General features: G+C 41.3%; 1 protein-coding gene across 3 annotated transcripts in view; it reads right to left on the bottom strand.

Moving 5' to 3' along the window:
- Positions 1–25,185, bottom strand: part of LOC121278880 (lethal(3)malignant brain tumor-like protein 4) — a 385,309-nt gene that overhangs the window by 222,658 nt on the left and 137,466 nt on the right. For all 3 annotated transcript variants that reach the window (XM_041189341.1, XM_041189342.1, XM_041189343.1), the window contains 2 exons: positions 14,647–14,732; positions 2,861–2,971 (listed from right to left, as the gene is read on the bottom strand). In XM_041189341.1, the coding sequence (XP_041045275.1) occupies positions 2,861–2,971; positions 14,647–14,732 (197 nt within the window). The remainder of the gene's footprint in view (positions 1–2,860; positions 2,972–14,646; positions 14,733–25,185) is intronic.

Here is a 25,185-nt window from a genome sequence, read left to right as displayed (position 1 = left end):
CATATCGCAATTGTGAACATTTGACTCCTGTCTGGCTTATCGCAGTGCCAATACCCTCTGTGAGAATGTTCCTGTCATGGAGACACAATGGAGGTCTTAATAGTCGCTCGATCGCAGGAGGATGATAACAACATGCAGTGAGGACACTCCATAGATCTTCACATAGCCTCTGAGAATGCCTGTATGGCCGAGGACAGCTCACCTGCACTCTGTGATCAGGGCCATCTCAGATGGTCGCAGATGCTGGTGTGATGGGGACTAGCCCCGCCTTAAAGGTGTTGAGAGCACACATAGAGGGTTTGAGAGAAATCTGTGGTGTCTACCCACTACATTCTGGCAGCAATGACCAGCACCGTCGAGGTGCAGACATCAGTAATGTCTCCAGGAAGTGTGAGGCTGGACCATCACTGTGATCTAAAGGCTGCACGGACCCCAGGGAAGAGGCCCTGGACTGAGACACCTGCCTTTTATCTTGGGCAGAAAGGTTTCACATCTGAGTGACAAGAACACTGCTCATCAGAACAAGGAGCCACAAGCGGGGAGACATTCTTAGGAGCTTATTGACAATAGTGAACAGTGTACAAGCGATCAACACCCATGCCCAGGCTGTGCAACCAACTTTACCTAATTTTCCTAACCCTGCCGCTACATCTTGGTACTCCCCAGACCTCCACAGCAGAGGTGGAGGCAGCCTGCTGACTGTGACACCCTGTCTGTGATGACTTTGGCGGGTGTCCTCTGGAGGGCCGGAAACTTGATGGGCTCCAGCCTGCTTTCAGGGTCCTCCTCATCGGCCTGTGGAGCTGGATCTGCGGAGGTGACAGAAAGAGGGGAGTCAGATGGGTCGGTCACTCCCAGAGTCACCTTGGTGGATGGTCCCGGAGTGTGCACTTACTGATCCTCCTCCTTATGGGTGCCCCAGTGCCCCAGGCTGACTCCATGAGCAGAATGGGTGGCTGGAGTGAGATCGAGCTGCCCAGCACCCCTCTTGCGTACACACTATTGGAGGCCAACTATGGCATCAGTGATGGAGTTAAGTCTGTGCAGCAGTGCAGGAGTGACATCCAGGACCAAGGTCTCCATGGCAGCCGCCATCCTGCCAGCGTTGACCTCGGCGCGTTGCAATGCCGGCGCTATCACCTCAGCCTGAAGATGGACAGACTCCTCCATCGTGCCTTGCAATGAGGAGTGCAGTGGACATCCGTTCCTGATGTTCCCGAGCTTGCCTTTGCAGCTCCAGCAAATGTGATATGACTGAATCCAGAGGCTCGTCATCTGAATCGGACTCAGCAACGCTCTGGCCTCCAGCAGTCCTCCAAGTGCCGGGGAGCTTGGATGTCCCTGTCTTGACCTGCTGTGGATTAGACAGTGCGATGTGCTCACCAGACTGTCATCCAAAGGCTACTCTAAAGCTAGGTGCCAATAAGGTCTGTGTCTCTCCGCTGGTGGAGGGTGTGGGTGAGCGCTGTGACGGGACTTCAGGGAAGGTGCCGCCAGACTCCTCTTCAAAGTTTCTTTGGAGCTTGATTGGAGGCCCTGGGTCATGGACTCTGTCAGATATTTGGCAGATGTTACTGCGAAAGCAAGGGGAGATAATTAGTACATGGCAGTGGCCTGTGAAAGAGGATGCATCACTTACAGCATATTTGTCTGATGGATGTTGCACTGCTGGATCCTCACTTGGTAGAGCAGGGCCGGCCTCACCGTCAGCACAGGACCGGTCCAGATCCTCGCCAGCTAGCTGGTAGGCTCTGTTTTCGAATTCTGTCAGAACTTTGATCTCCAGCGTCCCTCCATGTGTCTATGACCTTTCCCTCTTGTTGTGTGCCAGTTTGTCCTGCATGGATAGAGATGGGCAGAGTGCCTCAGGATGCCTGCCAGGCTAGATGATAAGTATGCCTGGCCTGTGTTGGTGGCGAGTGGTCCCATGGATGGGATAAGGACAATGATGGTGTGTGTGAAGGATTGGTGATGTTCCTTGCACTGGCAGTGACTGAGGGCCCTGTGGGTGTGTGATGGGAATGATGAAATGAGTGACTTATCCTGGAATGGAAGAGATCTTTCAGCCTTTGGCGACGCTGAGTGGCTGTTCTCCTCTGAAGGGTGTTTGTGCTGACCACCGCTGCTACCGCCTTCAAAGCTGGGTGGTGACTTTGCTGCCCATCCTGCGGCCAGAGCAGGGGTAGAGCACATCCCGGCGGGCCTCTACAGCATCTAGCAATCGCCCGAGGGACCTGTCATTGAAGCAGGGGGGCTGCAGTCTTTTTTCTTTTGTGGCCATGTCTCCTGGACAGCGGTGGTGGGCTGGTGGTGATGAGCGCTTTGCCGGCAGCTGCCTTTTAAAGATGGCAACCGGTGTAATGCAACAGCGGGGTGATGGCGGGCGGACGAATGAGAGCCCACTCACCATGGAAACTGCGTGTTTCACAGGTGTGAATAAATAATGAGGTGGGCTCAGGACGATCCGATGTGAAACCCTGCCATTTTTGTCAGTGGGTAGGACTCCATTTTACCCACCCGCTACTGCACTTAGTGCAATCCTGGGAAAATTCTGTCCATATGCAAGTGCTTCTTTCTTTGATATTAGCTGTACTGGAATTCAGATAACCTGAATTTAGGAGAGGAGTAGAGGAGAAGGGAGAAGAAATTCCACCTAGTTTTGAGAATAGTTAGCAAATTAACACAACTAATAGCAATGGCTAAGTGCCATCAACAAAAATTACGTTTCTTAGGGGTTTCCTGGGATGAACTTGAAAACTCCAGTGAAGTTCAGTTGCGTCAAAGGAATGAATGGCTTTAGAAATATAGCAAAACATTATGAACGGTCAAATACAGTATGTTAGAATCTCCAAAAAAGTACCTTTATCCTTTGATTATCAAGATCTACAATTGTAGCAACACGAATCAGCATTGGGTTTCTCTTGTCCACAGCTTCAAGTTTCATATCCACCTGGAAACCATGTGGTGGCCTCTGTTGAATGTAAAATTCAAGAGAATGATCATTTACCCTCATGAACCCATTGTCCAAACTTAGTGGCCAAGATTCCATGGAGATATCTAAAAGAAACAGTTACCACCCAATATAAATGATTTTATTACTAGAATAAAGTAATTAATTCATAATGTGAGGGAACATCAGCTGTGTACTATTTTTTTAAATCATTGCACAGAATAAATAAATGTAAATTAATGGACAATCAGTGAACCATCAGTTTTATTATATATATATATATATATACACACACATACATTTACAGTAATTCATGCTGCAGTATACTCAAGAGATTTTAGAGATTTATGGTCAAACGAAAATGACTCCTATCTATATAAATTAGAGATAGCTGATCAAATTAAGGTGCTGAGTTAGTTAACATCTATATTTTGACACTTTGAGAATAAATCGGCAATCTGAAATATGAGGCAGGAATTGAACCAGAAATATGTATATCCAAAATATACACACATATTTTCCCAGGAGATTAAGGGGAAACTGAAAAAATAGGATAAAGGCAGAAAAACTGGAAATACTCAGCAGACCTAGCAGCATCTGTGGTGAGTGAAACAGAGTGAATGGTTCAGATCGATGGCCAGTTTTGATGACAGGTCATCCATCTGAAACATTACATTACTTTCCACGGTTTCTAGGCACTGGAGTATTTCTAGCATTTCCTGTTTTTATTTAAGATTTCCAGCATGCACAGTATATTGCTCTTGAATATAAGGGGTCTTCTCTTTACCATGAGGATTCCAAGGACGTAGCAACTTCCAGAACCATCATTCACTTGTTACAAGGGCAATGGTACGAAGGGCATGGGCTGTGGACAGGGATGCCTAACACCAAGAGTTCTTGCATCAGCAGTGTCCTGTCAATTTAGCACACCATTGACAATGGCCTGCCTAGTGAAACCAAGCACAGCAGGCCACCAAAAGTCATAGTGGTGTCAAAGTAAGGATAGTAACCTCCATCTCTGAAGGTTTAATGGATGCATTTTTTTTATATTTGTACAAAGGCAGAGGAGCTGATGAACTTATCTTTTGGGGGGTCCTGGCATCCCTACTGTGGAACTACAAACGTGCACCATAGCACTGTCAATATGCTTCAGTGACCTGGGTGCTTGCTGCTGGAATGATTAGTGAGCAACCTTGGCAGACACATAATGGCAATAAGGCCTGGACAGCATCACACAAACTTTCAGCCTCATTATATATTGCTTAGACCTTCTTATACTTGACCCAAGCAACTCTTTGTTTTTCCTATTTTAAATATGTGAGACAATTTTCCAGTTAGGCGCACACTGGATGGGCAACAAAGCAATCAAAATGTCCACCCAAAGGTGCCAGAGGCTCAAGCTATTTTCATGGTTGGCATAATTTTAGAGAACTACCAGCACCCCATGAGTGCTGATAGGTTCCTTGCGATTGGAGCACTGGGGTGGAGGAGTGGGCAGGGATCCGGCAGCTCCTCAGTAGCCCAAGAGTCAATAATTACAAAATCACTCCCAGACTTGAATAGTAATTTTTAAAAATGATTAAATGATTTGATGTATGGGTTCTCTGTGACTAAATTTGGTTATTTGACTTTCATAACCATAAAAGTGAGTATTTGTAGCATTTGTTTTATCCTTTCATGGGATGTGGATGACGCTGGCAAGGTCAGCATTTATTGCCCATCCCTAATTGCCCTTGAAAAGGTGATGGTGAGCCATCTTATTGAACTGCTACAGTCCATCTGCTATGAGGAACATAGTTCCAGGATTTTGATCCAGAAACAGTGACGGAATGACAATAAAGTTCCAAATGGGATGGTGTATGTCTTGGAGGGGAGTTTGCAGATGGTGGCGTTCCCAGGCATCTGCTGCCCTTGTCCTTCTCGGTGGTAGAAGTTGTGGATTTGGAAAGTGTTTTCAAAGGAGCCTTGGCGAATTGCTGCAGTGCATCTTGTAGATGGTACACATTGCTGCCACTGTGTGTCGGTAGTGGAGGGAGTGAATGTTTCAGGTAGTGAATCAGTGCCCATCAAACAGCTGCTTTGTCCTAGATGATGTTGAGCTTCTTGAGTGTTGTCAGAGCCGCAGTCATCTAGGCAAGCAGAGAATATTCTATCACACTCCTGACTTGTGCCATGTACATGGTGTACTGACTTTGAGGAGATAGGAGGTGAGTTGTTCATTGCATCATTTCCAGCCTCTGACCTGTCCTTGTAGCCACAGTATTTATATGGTTCATCCAGTTTAGTTGCTGGCCAATGGTAAGCCCTAAGATGTTGATGATGGGGGACTCAATGATGGTAATGCCATTGAATGTCAAGGGGAGATGGTTAGATTCTTTCTTGTTGAAGATAGTCATTTCCTGGTGCTTTTGTGGCATGAATATTACTTGCCACTTATCAGCCAAAGCCTGGATATTGTCCCTGTCTTGCTACATATGCACAAGACTTCTTCAGGATCTGCAGGTATGCGAACAGCACTGAGGCACTGCACAATAATCAATGAACATCCTCACTTCCCACCTTATGGTCGAAGAAAGGTCATTGAGGAAGCAGCTGAAGATGGTTGGGCCGAGGACACTGCCCTGAGGAACTCCTGCAGTGATGTCCTGGGACTGATATGATTGACGTCCAACAACCACAACCATCTTCCTTTATACTAGGTATGACTCCAACCAGTGGAGAGTTTTCCTCTTGATTCCTATTGACTTCAGTTTTGCTAGGACTGCTTGATACCACATTTGGTCAAACGCTGCCCTGATGTCAAGGGCAGTTACTCTTCTCTCAACTCGAGTTCAGCTCTTTTGTTGATGTTTGGTCAAGGCTGTAATGAGGTCAGGTGCTGAGTGGCCCTGGCGGAACCCAAACTGAGCATCAGTAAGCAGGTTATTGCTAAGTAAGAACTGCTTGATAATGCTCCCAACAACACATTCCATCACTGTGTTGGTGTTATACAGTAATTGGCCATGATTGCATTTGTCCTGCTTTTTGTGCAGAGTATATACCCTGGCAATTTTCCACGTTGTTTGGTAGAAGCCAGTGTTGTAGCCATACTTGGACAACTTCTGGAGCACAAATCTTCAGTACTACTGCCAGGTGCTGTCACAGCACACAGCCTTTATTGCATCCAGATACATAGAGCTCTCCCTGGGTGGAATATGGGGATAAAGCATTAATAATCTAGTTTATTCATGTTTAAAACTTCTCTGATGATTTTCACTTCTTTAAAAATATACTAGCAACACAAAATTGTAAAATATTTGTGCAATTTTAAGTGGTTCAGCAACATCTGGAAAAAGTAGGTCTTATTGCTATATGATCAACTTATCTTCCTATCGTGTCCATGGACAGTCTATACATGGCCCAGCCATAACTGGACACATTTTTGCGCCTTGTTGCTGAATTCGGCAAGATCTCCAACAGTGCGGGGTTCCTCTAGCGATAGGCATTGCAGGAGATGTTGCATAGTCTGTGGCTCAGTTCTACATTCACAAGTTGTCAGGCAGGTTGTATATCCCCATTTGCTTAGTGACACCTTTGAACGATCTACACCAGTCCTAAGTCTGTTAAGACACTTCCAGATTGCCCAGTTGCAATTAGCTCCTGGGGGAAGGCTTTCATCCGGTAGAATTTCCATCGCTGGGGGTTGTTCGAGACTGGTGAGCCGGTCTTTCCACAAGGTGATGTGGGCTTCAGATGGGGTTGATTGTAATGGAACAACACTGTTCATGAAGCTCTTCCTTGACTTTAGGCAGCTGGGTGTAGGTGTATGACCATGTAGAGGATGCCTCTCATCTGATGTTTGACGGAATCGCTCTTTCTTGCTGGCTACCGTTCTTCTTATATCAAGGGGAGCGATACCCGCCAGGATATATAGGCTGTTGGTGTTTGTTGGTTTTAAACAACCTGTGATAAGTCGGCAGCTTGCATTCAGAACGGCATCCATCTTCTTAGCACGAGTAGATCTTTCCCATGCAGGGCAGGCGTATTCGGCAGTGGAATAGCAAAGAGCAAGTGCACTGGTTCGCAATGTTTTCGAGCTTGCTCCCCATTTTGTGTTAGTGAGCTTATTCAGGATGTTGGTTTGTGTGCTCACTTTTGCCTTTGTCTTTTCGATGTGGTTCTTGAAGGTGAGGCATCCGTCAAGGGTGACTTCTAAGTAGATAGGGTGCTTGCAATGCGTCAGCGTTGCTCCACATCAGGTTACTTTAAGCTGGCATTTGGCTTCAAGATTTCTGAGGCGGAATGCAGAAACTTGCGTCTTTGTTGGGTTTGAGTGAAGATGGTTTTCTTCATAGTAGGATGTTAGTCCCTCCAAGGCCTCAGAAAGCGTTTTCACCACGGTGTTAAAATCAGTGCTTTGGGCAGTGACACATAAGTCATCAGCATATATAAAACGGCGTGTGACACCGTCTATAGGTTGGTCATTCTTGTAGATGTTGTACAGCAGAGTGCAAGCACGCTTCCCTGAGGAAGACCATTCTTCTGAATACGCCACCTGCTGCACTTCCCACCTAGTTCAACATAGAACCGGCGATTCTGAAGCATGCTTTCTAACAGCTCTGTTAAGTGAATATCTTTTGTCATCTCTAGGATCTCGCAGAGGAGACGTCTATGGTTCACTGTATCGTATGCTGCTGACAGGTCTACAAAAACAGCACCTGTTATCCCTTGCTCAAAACCATCATGCACAGCAAGTAGTGTTATATGATGCATGTGTACCTGTAAGGGTGCATTTGTTAAACCACTGTCAATCATGAACAGCAAGGCAGGATGTGATGTGGTAGTCCTAAGACTCTGTACTCAGAATACAACAGCAGCATTACAAGACAGATATGCCTTCTCGGGCCCCCAATTAACACTTTATGCATATTGTCTTAGCTTCAAATAAAGAACCCACATGATTGTTTTACCAATCTTTGTCACATGATTGGTATGTTTACAAGCAAAAGAACATAACATGGTGAAAATGTGATTTTTGAAGTTTTGACTGAGAAGCATACAAGCCCTTCCTGAGCTTATAAGCCTCAACCCTTGCAGTGGAAGGGTTGGTGCGGAAGTGAAGCAACTATCAAGTACTCACCCTGCGTAAGTGATTATGCAGCACTGTTGCAATGCAATACAACATACCCTCGTTCTGGGACATTGGGCGCTGCGCCAGCCAGCAGCCATTGGGTCCTGGTAGGACTGTTCAAACTGTAGAGTGCTTAAGTAGTTTAAACCTTTCTGCTGCATACTTTGTGCAAGAACTGACACTGAATAGCCTACTCCAGGACATTTTGCTTTAAACAAAACTCCATAGGAACATCGGACTTAGAAGCAGGAGAGGTCATTTGGCCCTTTGAGCCTCTCCACCATTCAATAAGATCATGGCTCATCTGGTTGTGGTCTCAGCTCCACCATCCTGTCTGCCCCCCCATAACTTTCGACTCCCTTGTCTATCAAAAATCTAACTCTGCCTTGAATAAGTTCAATGGCCCAGCCTCCACTGCTTTCTGGGGAAAAGGATTCCACAGACTAACGACCCTCTGAAAGAAAAAAAATTCTCATCTGAGTCTTAAAAGGGAGGCCTCTTATTCTTAAACTATGTCCCCTAGTTCTAGTCTCCCAATAAATGGAAACATTCTCCTGGTATCGACCCTATCAAAGCTCCTCAGGATCTTATATGCTTCAATAAGATCACCTCTCATTCTTCAAAACTCAAATGGGTATTGGCCCAACCTGTCCAAACTTTCTTTATGATCGGCACTTCATCCCAGGAATGAGTCGAGTGAACCTTCTCTGAATTGCTTAATGCAATTATATCTTTTTCAAATAAGGAGACCAAAACTGGACACAGTATTCCAGATGTGGTCTCACCAAGGCCCTGTACAGCCACAGTAAAGCTTCCCTACTTTTATATTCCATTCCTCTTGCAATAGTTTGCCTTCCTAATCACTTGCTGTAGCTGCATACTATTTGTGATCCATGCACCAGGACACCCAGATCCCTCTGTACCACCAAGTTTTGCAATTTCTCTCTATTTAAATAGTATAATTCTTTGCTCTTCTTCCAACCAAAGTGAACAAGTTCACATTTTCCCACATTGTATTCCATCTGCTAAATGGAGAAAAAACTCTTAATAAATTAAAACGCTGAAATTAAAGAGCCTGAATAGCTGTTCCTATTCCAAATAATCTTAACAACCCTGCAAAAGACCTCCTGACCAACCCAAAGGTTACAGCGTAGAAGCATTATACTGCAAAGTGGACACAAGTATGAAGCCATATATTGGCAGACAGTTCACAAGCTATGTGTAATTCATTCACCACTGGCACAAAAGCCAAAACATGCAAGCCTATTAAGCAATGTGGGGGATGCGGCCTCACACATGCACCCAGAAATTGCCCAGGGTTTAACACTGTATATAAAGCACATTGCCCTAGAGGGCCCTGCAAACGCCAATGCAGAAAGCAAACACCGGAACAAGTGGTTTGCCGCCACGAGAAGCCACAACCAGAGGCCAGGCCGGTACAGCATTCCAACCAACCAAAGACACACAGACATTGTTAAAATAAGATCACTGAAATGTCTAGCCAAGCTATACGGTCAGGTGATGAGGAGCACCAGATCATTGATAAACACACAGTGTGTCAACACACATTGAATATCAAAGAACGTAGTGGCACAGTGATACCAACAAAAGTCTTTACCACCATTCATATTATATGGCCACAGATGCAGGGACAGCAGAAACTATATGAGAACACAAATATCATTCCAGGTGCTACCATCCTTTGACTTTGCATGCTGAAACGTATGTGCCCACAGACAAGGCAAGTGATAATTGAACCAACTATTGCTAAACTCACTGTGCCCAATGGCTCCGGGATTCCATCCCTGGGATCCATGATACTCAAGTGTCACTACACATCTCACCCTGGTCACCCCAGACATTTAATGTTGTGGCCACCACAGATCCAGTGATTGTAGGCCTACCTGTATGGAAGGACCTGTACTTGGTCATCATCCATGGTATCGTCAAAGCAATATCGAGGACCACAGATGACAAGGAGTATCACTGGAAAACCCGAGCTTACACTGGAAGAAGACCACCTAACTCTGCAATGCAAATCACCAGCCATCTGGTTATGTGGCACATCATTCTGTGAAACCAATGTGGAATTACTATACGGCAGACAAGTACTTCCCCAGTCATTGTTCATCGATAATCCAGGAGTGTAAGATACATTAATCGGGAATCAGGAGAAGATGAAAGGTGCCCACAACCGGCATGTGGCTAACAAATTACTCAACCTGATGGACAAGTTGCTCAAATTCAACACCCAAATGATGGAATCCACCAGTAATTGTCAGCATATGCCCATAACCAAGGTCACATCAAGTTCAAACGCCAAATGGCATAACAGTGCGACAAAACAGATGCCAAATCAGAACAATACCACAACCAGAAACACCGAATAATCCTCAGCTGGGGTTTTTACGGCCCTGCCGTGGCAATGCGGTGGCTCAGCCAAAAGTCCACTGACTTTTGGCAGACTGGACGATCCCGGTGACGGGCATGGCTGGAAAATCCTAGCCCCAAGTGTGAACAGAACGCAGTCAAACTACAACACAAAAACTGTACCCAAACCAGCATTCTGAAAGCTTACTGCAGCCTTCAGTCAAGATCAATGTTTCAGAAACTTGTAAATTTATTGCTTTGTATCAGGATATATTCAGACACAATGTTCCTTTCTTTTGCTTTCGTGTAAATAGTTTAATTCTCTAAGGGTAAATATCTAGTTTATAAAAAAGGGGAATGTTGTGGCATAATGTATGTTTACCTTGAAGGAGACATATCTTAAACTGCTGTCAATTATTACCACTGAGAAAGAATATGATGTAGTAGTTCCTTGACTCTGTACTTAGAATAGAGCAACAGCACTACACAGCAGTTATGCCTTCTCAGCCTCCCAGATAAGACTGTCTTATCGTCAAATAAAGAACCCACATTATTGTTTTATCAATCCTTATCGCATGATGTACGTTTACGTCAAATAGAAGAACATAAAAGGCCTCATCCATGATTCCAGTAGAAGGGGAATTTTACCCCATCAAATATGAAAGCACATCAACTTATTTTGGGGTGACTTTATCAAGTAATAATTTTAGTGCCACCTCCACATAAACAGGGACCATGAGAAAAGAATTTAGATCTACTGCAAAGGTATTTCTAAATACAAGGATTGCAAGTTAAACATAAAATGAGATACATGTGTACTTTGGGAAAGAGCAAAGGTGAAGAGAAGAACTCTTTAGTTTAAAAATATAATCTAAACATTTACAAAGGCAAAGGCTACTGCTTAATAAGAAAAAAAACACAAGGCAAAAGCAGGACGCAGGAACTAAAATGAAATGAAAATAATCATAAAATTAAAAGAAAAGTCATTAAAAGTATATCCATCATGAGATTTCTACCACTCAACATCTGCAAGAAAATGGCAAACTTGGAGCAACACTCTAAACTAAGTCATTTATTTTAAATTAGCATAGGATGTAAACACGCAAAAAAATCATTTTGTGTAATTATACGCTTGGTGTTCTCAGTCTGTTGGCTACAACATTTACCCGTAATGAAGGAGTTCAATTTTTCCCCCTTTGAATCTGCATGGTATAGATGTGGTGCTGGACCACCTACTTTTCCTAATTTTGGATTCAGCAATCCACTGCAAATTGATATTAAAGGAGACACAAGTTAAGATGGAATAAACAGCAAGAGACCAACAAAAGCAATTAAATAAAATCTGTAAATGGACAGAGGACTGGGCGATAAAATATAATGGGGACAAGTGTAAGACAGTACACAATGGGAGGAAATAATTAGTTTTATACATACACTATGGGTGTTTTGGAAATAACAAAAGGTTAAAAGACATCTGAGGGTGTTAATTGATGCAGCAGTAAATAGATAAAAATCACTATGAATCAGAAATAAATAAAACAACAGGCTGAACTACAGTGCAAGTGCAGTACAATATGAGTTAGAAGATGTCATAACAAAACTGCACAATTCTTTGTTAGATTACACTTTGAATAACTTGTTTAATTTTGGCCACCAAGACATATCTGAAACTTTTAAGCCACGAAGCAAATGCAGAGAAAAGCCACAAGACAGTGGGAGAAATTGTGGAGGCCTAGCTTTGAAAAAGAGTTGATTGAGTGGAAACCTTTTTGCAAGACATGTGACATACAATAACTCTGGCGTACTACTTCAAGATAAGCCAAGTCGGTGGTGGGGAAGCTTTTAGAAATGATGGGCTGTATTTACGGGATGCTGCAGTCCCCCATCCCAGCAGCTAAAAAATCAGGGGAAGCCCGTCCGCAATCCCATTGTCTACCTCACAGCAATTTAATATGAGCAGCATCATAAATTGCTTTAAGGCGAGGCTCCCAGCCCATCTCAGGAGGAAGCCCTGCCTTAGAGGGCTGCCAGCCATTCGGATGGCTGACAGCTTTTTGGTCATCACAGCTCCAGTGGGAGTGCTGGCCATTGCTGGAACTACAGGAAGTCCCACCATGCCGAAGAGCCCAGGTAATTCCAGGGTCAGGGGTCTTGGCAAGTGGAGTAGGGGGGGGTGATGCGTTGGGGAGGAGAGAAAGGAGTTAGAAGCTAGGTTCAGGAGTTCAGAGGAGAGTGTTAAAAGGGGGAATGACCTTTGGGGACAGTGCCTGCAATGAGTCCAGAAGGCCCACAAGGAGAACCCCCACGTTGCCCAACACCAGTCAGTGCAGTTAACAAAGCAGTTAATAAAGCTTATGGGATCTTGGTCTTTACAGAGGCAATGAGTACAAAAGCCTAAGGCACTGCTATGCTAAACATACATAAAACACTAGTTCAACCCCAAAGGGATTATTGTGTTCAGTTCTGGGAACCACATTTTAGGAAGGACGTAAAGGCTTTGGAGAGTTCAAAGGAGATTTACTACAATTATTTCAGGGGTAAGGAATTATAGTTATGTGGATAGACGGGAGAAATTGGGGATATTCTCCTCCAAGCAGAGTCTACAACAAGACAGCAAAGGTTTAAAGTGATTGGCAAAAGAACCATGGCAAAAAGAAGAAAATCTTTTTTTTTACACAAGTGGTTAGGATTTGGAATGCACTGCCTGCTAGGGTGGTGGATACAGATTCACTAGTGGCCTTCAACAGGAAATTGGATAAATACTTGAAGGAAGGACAAAAAAAATTGCAGGGACATAGGGAAAGAGAAAGGGGTATGGGATTAACCTGTCTGCTCTTCAAAAGAGCTGGTATAGAGTTGATGGGCCAATGGCTGCCCACGCTGTACTGTACTATTTGAAGATTTGAAGTTACTAGAGAAAGGAACACCAGCTAAAAACGATGAGGGGAACAACTTAGATCATATGTCAGGAAGAACATTGTCATCCAAACAGTGAGAAATACATAAAATGGTCTTCAAGGTCGATGAGCAGAGGCCAAAAACTTAGAATTAATTAAAATGCAGTAAGATGACATGAAGAGTACTGCAAGTTGTTTTTCCTTGACAAATGAACTAAGGTTGTCTCTGCTCTTTATAATTATCTTGTATTCTCTAAGGCAATCTCAAAAACTTGAAGCATTATGCATTTTGATGCAGATTACTTAAAATATCTCCAGGATTACCTCTGGGACATCTTTATTCATCGCTACGGATTAACCCACAGGCAAATGCAGAAACAAACAGAGGAATAAGCTGTGTTGTTTACAAGAAATGTGAGGCTCTTAATAGATGTTTAGCTGTTATCTTAGTTACAAGGCATTTCAAAATGTTCTACCTACCACAAGAACATTGAGAACATTTTTAGGTACAATTAACAAAACATTCTCATTGCTTGTAGCCCTATATTGTGCTACTCCATGAGGCAGTGTAATTGTTGTGGGTGATGTACATGTTCTTTCCATTATTCATGGGATGAGCACATTACTGGCAAGGCCTGCATTTGTTGCCCCTCCTCAATTGCTCTGGAACTGAGTGGCTTGCTAGGCCGCTGCAGAGGGCAGCTATAAGTCAACCACATTGCTGTGGGTCTGGAGTCACATGTAGGCCAGACCAGGTAAGGATGGCAGATTTCCTTCCCTAAAGACATCAGTGAACCAGATGGGTTTTTATGACAATCAACGATAGTTGTCATGATCACTATTACTGAGATTAGCTTTATATTCAAGATGTATTAGTTGAAGTTAACTACTAATCCACCAGCTGCCATGGTGGGATTTGAAACAATGTCCCCAGAGTATTAGCCTGGGCCTCTGTATTACTATCCAGTGATACTGCCAGTAAACCACTGCCTCCCCTTACATCCCCTTACACATATAAACACACACACACGTCATATATACATAAATTATACATAGGTAGAAGTTAGAAAGCAAATGACACAATGGATAAACTTATAAGTCTCAAAAGCAAGAATAATAAAAGAATTTGTCTTAATTTTTTTCAATCTTGTTAGCAAAACTTTTCCAATCAGAAAATTTTCATCGTTTACGTACTTTTAGTTTTAATTACCTTGTGATTATTTAAAACCACTTACAGTATTCCATAAAGGCTATATAACTTGTTATTCAATACTATCCCACAAAATCTGGAGTGGTCAGCTGGAAGAACAATGACATACCACTTTGAAAGCACGAGCTGGAGCAGAAGTAGCACCCATCTCCTCCAAATACTTCTTCCACGAGAAATTTTCTGGATCAGAATACCCTGAAATAAAAAAAAGTTTATAAATTATATTGATCTGGGATAACAGGCAAGCTCAAAACAGGTGCAAAGTGTAATTACCTTTCTATAGAAAACAAAAAGGTTAAGCTCAGTTTGCCTTTTAAATATTATGTAACATTTTAAATTGCTAAGTCTGAAAGTTAGAAGATCAGATAGAGTTTAGAAAATAAACTTGAGAGAAATCAATACAACTTTTCTGTGTATAATACCATCATATACATAAAATAACATTTAGTGTTCTATTAAAAGTATGTCAAGTAAAACAAAACAAAATTTCCATGACAAGTTTTTCTGCTTGTAGTGGCTGTCACGTAAACTATCGCATGATGCTTTCCAGGTTGAGTGCCAGATACCAAGTGAAGTGTAAAGGAAAATTTACAGAAGTGACTAGAGACATCAGAGAAGACATACATTTTGAAAAAGCTTTTGAAGATGGGAAGGGCGTTAGCACTTTCACTTCCAGAAGAGGATTCCAATCAAGAATAGTGCCTCAAGGCTGCCATTGGAGGTAGAATAAGCAGCAGCACCCCGAGTGTAATTGTTCGACTCTGATTTTTATATTCCAGCATAGACAAATGAACACCCCAGAAAATTCAGTCTTATGTTCCTGTCACCAATACTTGAATGATAGCATAATTTTCTCTCAAATGGAATCAAGGAAATTCCAGGCTATTTTTTCAGTGCATGCAGCAAGTGTACCAAATTACTAACAGTGCAACTATCATGACCAAACAGACTGAAACATCCTGAAATAATTGCAATTCAACAATAGAAACAAAAATGACTGCAATTACACACAATTCCCTTATATAACAAAACCTGTCTTATATCAAACATAAACAAAGAACTTGCATTTATATAGCTCCTTTGATGTAGTTAGGAGATCCCCAAAGTGTTACACAACCAATTAATTACACTTGAATGTGATCACCGATTTTAGTCAATTTACAGGTGGGGTTTTCTGCACCCGCCAGGATCTTCCAGTCCCGCTGCAAGTCAATGGACTTCTGGCACGGACGCCGCCTCAACCGCGGTGGGTCCCGCCCCCAATGGTGCCGGAAAATCCCAGCCCTTAGATTGCATGTTCAGGTCTCTGGAGTGTAACTTGAACTCATGACCTTCTAATTCAAAGGCAAGAGTGCTACCACGGTGACAAGACAAACACCAAGACCTATGGGAATAACGCTCTAAACTGAACGAGGTCTACTCACCTCACTCTTACTTCATGCAGTAGCATCCCTATTTCAATGGCCATTGCACAAGAGTTAGGTCTAGAGGTTCTCTGTCACTTATGATTGAACTGTGGTTTTCTTTTTCTTCATTTTACTTATTATTTTTTATTGTCTTTTCTCCTTTCTGCTTTAGCAAAATTGTTAATGGGTTGAGATGCCTGCTGCAACTCTCCAAAGGTTTTCAGAATTTTTATTTCTCTGTTCCAACACTTGCCTTGAATTGTTCCTTTCCCTTTAAATTTCACATCATTAATACGCTCCCTGTGCCTCATCCACACTTGCTCCTGAAGATATATGAATAATCTAATGTTCAAAAATTGGATACCATCAACATACTTTCATTTCAGTCTGCCTTTAGCTATTTGAGTCGACAGTTTAGTGCCTGTACCTGCAAGCCCAGATCCCTCTATTCTTCCACTCTATTGAGCATATGGGGGTGGGAGGGAGATTTCTGCTGGGGTTTTTCTTTTTTTTCACTATAACATCAGCAAAAGAGATGTTGAAAGCCTGGAACAGGGGTGTAAGATGTTTCCATGGTTTCTGCAGTTCTTCCACCAAATTGACGATGGTTAAAATGAACCCCCACCAATGGAAATACACCCCTTATTATTAAAGGATTTTTTTTTCAGTGCTCCTTTCCCAAAATGTACTATTTCTCATTTCTCTCCAATGAATTGCATCTGCTGCTAATCTGTTCACTGTTGCAAACTGTTTATGTTCTCCTGCAATCTCTTGCATTTTTGCCATGCTTCCAACTTGATATATTCAGCAAGCTTTGATGTCATTTCTCTTGTGCCTGCAGCCAAATGATACATTGAAACGTAAAATGAAAAAGGTTCCAGTCTAGGCTCCTGGACACATCACTTACATCCAATCAATCAAAAAAAAAATCACATTTACACTCTATTCTACTTTTTATCCTCTTGCAATCTATCTATCCATGGGGCTACATTTCTTTTAACATGCATCTATTTTCACGGCACCTTACCTAGCATCTTCTGAAAATGTACATATGCAGGATCTACCACACTCGTTTTATCTTTATATTTCTGACTAAGATTATGATATTGTGACTATTTTTCATAAAAATTGTATTTTGCAATTTTAGGGCAAGATAACCCTAGATTAACTTCATTACACAGAAAGAGCACTGGTTCATTGCCAAAATCCTCCCCTTCTGTGCAGTCACTCCCATCAAATTCACCAGTAGTTTTTTAGCAGGAACAGAACAATATGCTAAAAGGCCATTTTTAAAACATTACAAATTAGGGACATTGAAGGAAGAAAACAGGCTAGATGGATGTAGTTTTATGTCAATCCCAATTACATACATTTGGAAGAATACTCTAATTTGGAATGGAAGTCACAAGATTAATTAAACTATTAAATTAGCTAACAAGTGGAGACCTCTATACAGGCAGTTTGAATACACAAGGATAAGCATGTACAATAAGATTCTAAGTTACACTTATATGGATTTGTGCAATTGGACATAATGCACAAGGTGACAAAGGGCTGTCTACATCACTCAATAAAAACAAAAAGCAAAACATTACATGTGCTGGAAAACTGAAACAAACAGAAATTACTAGAAATTACTCAGCAAGTCAGGCAGCATTTGTCAAGAAAGCACAACGCAACTGACACTGAAGGAATTGCATCTTTCCTCAGAACTGGGAGTTTTAACAGATAAATAGCATTTCAACAGAAAAAGCCTGTGCGAAAGCGTAATCATTCGGTAGAAGGAGGATGGAAAAAATAGCTAAGTGTCTCCTTGCATTTTGTTGACATTTCCCTTTTGTTGTTTAACCATTTCCTGATCCCATCATAGCATTTTACTAGTCATTCCACATCTTTTCCTATGTGTATGATATTTGTGTGCAGATGCTTATCCCCCATCTGCTCCATTTTAAATGCCATTCATCTGTAAGATTGTCGAGTGTTATGCAAGGTTTTACATCTGAAACTTAAGAACAAAGGAACTGGATAGAACATTGCATCATGACTGATTTCTATTTTAACCTTGGTTCCATTTACCCACCTTTATTCCATATTCCTTGATACTCTTACCAACAGATATCTGTGGATCTTAGTTCTGAACTTCAACTCATATTTTTTCCATGCATGTTGTCCTGCGGATATTTCTTGTGTTCTGTTTCTGTTCCCACATCACTCAGAACCAACTATACTAAAAAAAATGTCAATAAAAGTTTCTGACAATAGCTCTGATTTTAACCCAGCCCACAAGTTGTGAATGGTGGTGGTGGTGGGGGGGGGTAGTTAAAATGGGAAGAGGTGGGACTGGGGTAGATTCGTGCCTTATTTCTGCCCATGTATTTTAACTGCTGGTATTCCAACAGTATGGACATTGCTTGATCCAGGCTGGAGGGTGCCTAATTAAAGTGGAGAAAGTTGCAAGTGGATGAAATTATTGGTGCTGCAATCCTATTTTAACTTTCAGGATTGGGAGATCTGTATGGTACCAAACTCACCAGCAAAAGCTGACAAAAATCTGCACTGGGGTAGAAAAGGCGGATGTAAGCTGTTTTGTTTGCATTTTGCTGAAGCTCCCGGTGGGCCAGAAGGAGCTGGCCTAACAAGGAAACCTCTTCCTTCCCACACCTTTTTACCTGGGTTTATGGATAATTTTTGTTCAGAAGGATAGGGGAATTCCCTACTCTCCATATAGTGGTATAGAATTTTTTTTATGTCCATGAGGGGAAGACGGGGCCTTATTTTAACATCACATCCGAAAGGCAGAACTTTTGACAGGTGCAGCATGTCACTCAGCATGACACTGAAGTTTCAGCCTGGATTGTGTGTTCAAGTTTCTGCAGTGGAGCCTCAGAAGTGAGTGGGCAACGCTGAGCCAAGGCTGATAACAAGGCTCTACCCAGGAATCTGTGTGTGAATCACTAGTGTTTACATGAAACATAACCTGCCCAACCCAGAGGAGTTGTTGGAGGCTGAGAGGAGAAATAAAGAGGGTAAAGAACACAAAGGCATCCATGGTTTCACAGAATACTTATATGGAGAATCTGTATGTTATAAAGCTGATTAGCAGATGCAGTATAACATTTAGTTAAGTTACAGTCAAGTCATGCAAAAATTCAGTAAGGGTTATAAATTGAGTAGAAATAGGCTTTTTCAAGAGCTAATTTATGGAATGAACTACTTCTACAAAGGGCAAAGGACATTCAATGATGTTTTAATATCAAAGACAAAGAAACCCATGATTTCATTTGTCATGAGAGGATAATAATTTTCATAATATTTTTCTGGTTTATTGCAAAGTAGGTTAATGGGAGTAAGTAATATAAACAAAAAACTGCAGATGCTGGAAATCCAAAACAAAAACAGAATTACCTGGAAAAACTCAGCAGGTCTGGCACTATCGGCGGAGAAGAATTGACCTTTCTAGTCCTCATGACCCTTCAATAGAACTGAGTAAGTAGTTGGGTCTGTCTGTGTGTGTGACTTAATTCCATTTTGTAACCAAGCAGACCTCAAGTTGAAGTTATCAAAAGAAGTAAGGTGTAGAAGTGTCTTTGAAATGCTAAGTAGGTAAACATGATTGGGGTCTTACCATGTAAGGTTTTATAGGAATTTGCTTTTTAGATAGATGATGGGAGATTTGAATTTCAAAGAGATTAATGGGAATATTGGCAACATGAAAAGATTTATATTATGAGAAAGGTAAAGTTCCAAAGACATGTAGAAACAATGGAATTTGCATATTAAAAAGGGAGAGACATGTATAAAGGCATATGAGGCTATATGTCAGAGGAGGCACTGTGAGTTCCAACAGAAGTATGTGGAATAGCCTTAATGAAACCTCCAGATTTTGTGCATAAGCTTTCTGTCTACAGAAACTGAAGAAAAGTCATTTGGAATTCCAATGTCCAGAGTATTGTGTTAATTTGCTGGATCAGTTTAAAATCTAAAATCTATTTTTGGACCATTGCCTTACAGGGGGTGTAACTGGGAGTCAAGTTAATTAGGGGTTTTAGGGGTTATTACAGAAGTAATTTGTAGTCCTATGTATGTGCTTGAAATGTTTCCTTTTGTTAATAAATATTTTAATTTAGTTTCTTTTATAAGCCTCTAAAAGCCTTGGTGGACTTATCACTTCTGAATTCAGTGCATGCATCTCCAAATAAATACAAATTGCAAAACTGTTGTGATAGCACAATCACATTTCCCTTATGGATTTGATCCGCATGGCACACATCATCTGCCATCTCATAACACATTACATAACTCACAATTCTCTTTTTTCAAACATAAATATCAAATGCAATATTATTTAAATTTAGTGATGAATTACACACAAGCATTTTTATTAAAAATTGAAACTAGAAGTAGAAGTAGTTTAATCGTAATTGCTGAATAAAAAATCTTTACAATATAGAGCAGAAGTTCTTCTCTGTCTGTTTTAATTAATACTTGGAATGTAAACCTTGCTGGCAAGACCATAATTTATTGCCCATCCCTACTTGCTAAGTTTGATACATCTGAATGGCTTGCTAGTCCATTCATAGTTAATCAAGTGAGGATGGGAATCAAGTCACATACAAGCCAGACCAAATAATCATAGCAAGTTCCTTCTCCACAGAAAAGCAGTACACCAGTTGATACAATAACTTCATGCTCACTTTATTTACTGATGCCAGCTTTTTATCTCCATATTTTTAAAAAATTGAATGCAAACTGTCATGGCGAGATATACACTCTCATACCCTGGATTACGAGTCCCTGCCTTTAGATAACAAGTCAAGGAACATAACCATGACACCTCTGTACCCTAACAGTAATCTCAAATGAATATTATCCCGTACAATCTAGAAACTGTACCTTATCTATTCTCTGCAAAAGTGTGCATGCAAGGATTAACAACTAACCTACTTTCTGAATCAATTTTATGGTACACTAGCATGTTCTCTTTGAAATGGCAGATATTAAACACAGAGCAATGCCCTACAAGCAAAAACAGCTAATATATTTATTTACAGTGATATGAAGAACAAAACATTTCCAAATGCATATTATAATAGATACATCAGGTGAGATAGTCTGTTCAGATCAATTATGTTTTGTAAGGTCTGCAAATTGAAAGCACTGTTCTCTTTATTTTCAATCAACAAAATCTGTCTCTCCACAGATGCTGCCTAACCAACTGAATGCTTCCAGCCTGTTCTGGTTTTGTTTCATATTTCTGGCATCTCAAGTATTTTGGTTTTTGTCCATTTAATCTTGTGGTTATTATATAAATTAAACAAGGAATTCACAGTTTACAAGTTGTACCTTCACTGCATCAGCAGAAATTCAGGACATTTTAATAATTCCATTTCATGCCTTAATTGTTGGTGCGCAATAACTGTTTGTGCTCATTAGACTAATACATGAAATGTTGGAAATATATCCTGCTCATATCACTGGTAAATTACTGTTGATCTTCCATAACTTGGTTATATCTTAAGAAACATTATTTCATATGCTCAAAATTAAAGATAAGTCACATTCCACAACCTTAATATTGCAATTTTTTTTCTTTTTACTGTCTGATAAAGCATGCAAGCACATAATGCAATTGTTTCAATCATCTCTGTTCTCCCTTTCTCCAGAACTATTCTTTGCTTGCTAAAAACAAAACTAAAGATGTCTCCAAAAATGACTTTGAAGCTCCTATTTTAGATATGCACTTTTCCCAGGGGTACCCCACAGGGCTAATTTTGACTTTGAGAAATAGGGTAAAAAGATGATATCCAATTAGCCTTCTGTTACACATCTCCCACAATTTTATTTCATGTTGATTCTGCCTTCATGCAGGGAGATTGTACCCTGAGTCCCTTCTACCTCCCAGCTTTTATAAGAGGAGTATGCTACCTGCATGATTTTTCTACAGCCTTAAGTTAACTCTGATGTAAATCTAGCATGAAGAGTGAAGTTTCTAGGAAGAAGGGGTTTTAGCTAATAATCCTGCCATTTGCAGACCTGCACCACTTTAGGGCTCAAAGTATTTACTGTCAGCACCCAATTCCACCAAAATATAGAGTGTATTTTAACATGGGTGTAACTCTGGCATTATCAGTGCTTCAGTATGTAAATTTTGTAAAGGATTAAATTCTTTAAGTCTGCATTCGATATCCATTAAACACAGGTGCATGGTTAGTTGCTTTTACAAACTCATAACTATATGATCTGATTAAAAATTGAATTGTCTAAACAGGCCTCCCACTTCAAGAGTGGAAATTTATGGTTCCCCGCTGGCATGTTTGAAGGCAGGAGGTGGGTGGCTCAAAATGCAGTTTGTGGCCTATCCGCTGCCTACACACCTGCCCCGGACTTGTCTCCCGTTTTACGGGGTGGGAAACGGTGGAGACATCAGGTGGCCTGCCCATCCTTGGGCATGTTGAGGCTCTTAATTAAGTGCTTCATCGCATCCACACTGCTATTTTACCCACAACAGGGATGACCATGCTAAGCGAGTACCTTGGCAGCCTTTACTGGCTGAGCTGATGTCAGGCAAGTCGGTGGAGAACCTCTTTTGGAGGTCCCTGTGCCTATCAGAGGCACCCCTCCAAGGCCTGCCAACTAGGGCCCACCTATACCTTGGACTTACCTGAAGACTGGCCTTCATTAGCTCGCTCCTTTTCATTGGGGACTGCGACTTTAGTCCCAGCAGTGGCCACCATTAGAAACTGGTGCTGCCAGGATTATAGAGTTGCCAGCCAATCTGATGGGGCAGAAGTCTTAACCTTAGCCAATGAACACCCTTGCTATGGGGCAACTGGTATCAGCAGGGATGAATTCCCCATCAACTCTTCAGGTTGTGGGGGCAAGACAGCCCACCATATCCAAAAAATCCTGCCCCAGATTTCTGCTCCTGTACAGGAACTACACATTTTATCTTCAGGAATGTCTTGGGGTGGGGCAAGTAGTGTGGGGGTGGTGTGCAGGGAACCAGAAAGGAGGGGGGGCTAAGGGAAAACCAAATCTGTTCTTTGGCACTGCAGTGCAGCCGGAAGAAGCAAGACTGAATGATTAGGTGCCCAATTTGCACTTAGAAAATGGGTGCAGTGCCAATTAATTTATAGGCCTGTCACTTGAGCATAACATTTGCTAGACACTATAATATGCTTTTTAAGTAGTTTTGAGCCACAGAAACAGCAGTCAAAATTCTGACTGAATATTCTACAGGATACATAAATAAATCAAATGATTTTTTTTCTACACTTCACATTAATAGACTCCTGTCTAAGAAAAAAATGTTCTCACATGATACAAAGCAACAGAAAGAACAGGGAGTGAGATAGCATGGTTATATAGCAGGGCTATAATGCTCCTTTCGAAGAGGCACTTATGATTAATATGTCAATGATGTTATCAAAAGCTTTGTATAAAGGTATCACTTAAAAGCTGCAAGAACAGCTTTTGTTGACCTACATGAGTTTACTTAAAATCCAGTCAAATATGGAAACCTGTGCTTACTGCAGGCTGATAAATGCTGCCTTTCATTGTCACCTTATTTCAAATTGAAGACCTTTGTGGTAAGGCCACAGAGAACACAAGAAACATGCAGCATCATCTATTTTGTGACAATTATTAAAATGCAGGGGGTAGAGTCCCACATTGGGAATACAAAAGCAATTAAATTAAAGTTTTTCTGAGCGTGTCACTCTTCATGACATGGTGCGTCTCGTCCTTGTTGACTTCAGTTTTATTATTTCATTCTAGCTCTTGCTGTTTTCCAAGTGTCCCACAATCAAAGTGTCTGCCTCATCCAGTGCCCTGACTATGTTTGAATTTCTGAAGTTACCCAATGATAAAAGCAAGCACTGTGAAAACCAACTCATACCCAATGTTTAACTAATATCCTACTGATCATCATCATAATTATCAGCACAGTAATAAGATGTATATCTAAGCAAAGTAACAGAGAACACATTAAAGTGAAATTCATCTTTGGTGGTAACACTAAATGGGCAACAATGAACTGGCAACCCATTTCACAGCCCGCACAAGTTTTGTTTACATTAATTTCAAAAGGAAAGAATTCTCATTTAAATTTTGAATTTAAATTGAAGAGCCTTTACATGTAGTAACTAGAATTGCTAGCTCAGCCCATTGATGAATTAGAGGGTACACTGTTTCCTAAGTGAAATGTTTTGCCATGAAAGGCAAAGTATCAAGCAGGCCTAACTGTTATCAGAATTTTCATGATCAAATTCTGCAAATCTGTGCACTATTGTGTGAAAAGCATGAATGACTGCTCATCATATATATTACTTTAACAATGTATCTTAGAAATATAATCCCTTCATATTTTTCGGCTGAAGATACATGGTAAGATGGTATGCCAGATGTAACAACTGGATGGTAGTTTCTCAATATTGAGCATGAGCATGGATTGAGGTGTGCGGTTTCATTACACTGAAGGAGCAGGATTAGGGATGATGTTGTGCTTCGGTAGCACTGGGGGGAATGGCTCATTGACTAGCAGGACTGGAGTGGGGTTCTGGAGTTTGGCAGCACAGGGAGGGGATGTGGTCCTTTGGTCTGGAATTATTGTGAATGGGAAACCATAGGGTTAACGCAATAAGGAATGACAAATTTAGCAATACTTAAGGGGGGGTGGAGTATAGGATTTAACTCATTGATGGACTCCTGACATAGGTCATCAGTGAAGAGAGTAGGAAAGCATGGACCTGACAACAAAGGGCACAACCCTAGTTCTTGAACATTTCGAAGATACATCTGAAAACATTAATTTCAACATTTTGTGACGGGTTCTGAGAAGTGCGTCCATCTATACAGATAGCTGATGTCACTATCTTATAGCTTTCACTAACTAGAATTTTCTTTAGGTATCAACCAAACAAATGCACTTATCAGAGTCTTTCTGTTTGAGAACTTATCAAGATGGAATTAATTTGGGAAAGGATTAAAAACTCATTAGGTTCAGTAAGGACTCTTTCTCTCTCTGTCTCCCAGCTTGATATATTGAAGTAAATAAACAACTGCTTTTATTTAAAAGTTTAACTGAAAATCTACAAGAATTCTTCAGAATTGACAGTTCTTCATACCTTCATAAATTCAATCTGACTTTCCTACTAAGAAATCAAATGTTTTTAATTTGGACAGACAAAAATCCCAGTAGGTGTATATATCAAAAATCCCAATCATTGTGTATACCAGTACAT

Source organism: Carcharodon carcharias, chromosome 6 (assembly GCF_017639515.1).
Source record: "Carcharodon carcharias isolate sCarCar2 chromosome 6, sCarCar2.pri, whole genome shotgun sequence".
NCBI classification, from domain to species: Eukaryota; Metazoa; Chordata; class Chondrichthyes; order Lamniformes; family Lamnidae; genus Carcharodon; species Carcharodon carcharias.
This window is presented reverse-complemented; position numbering and strand designations above follow the sequence as displayed.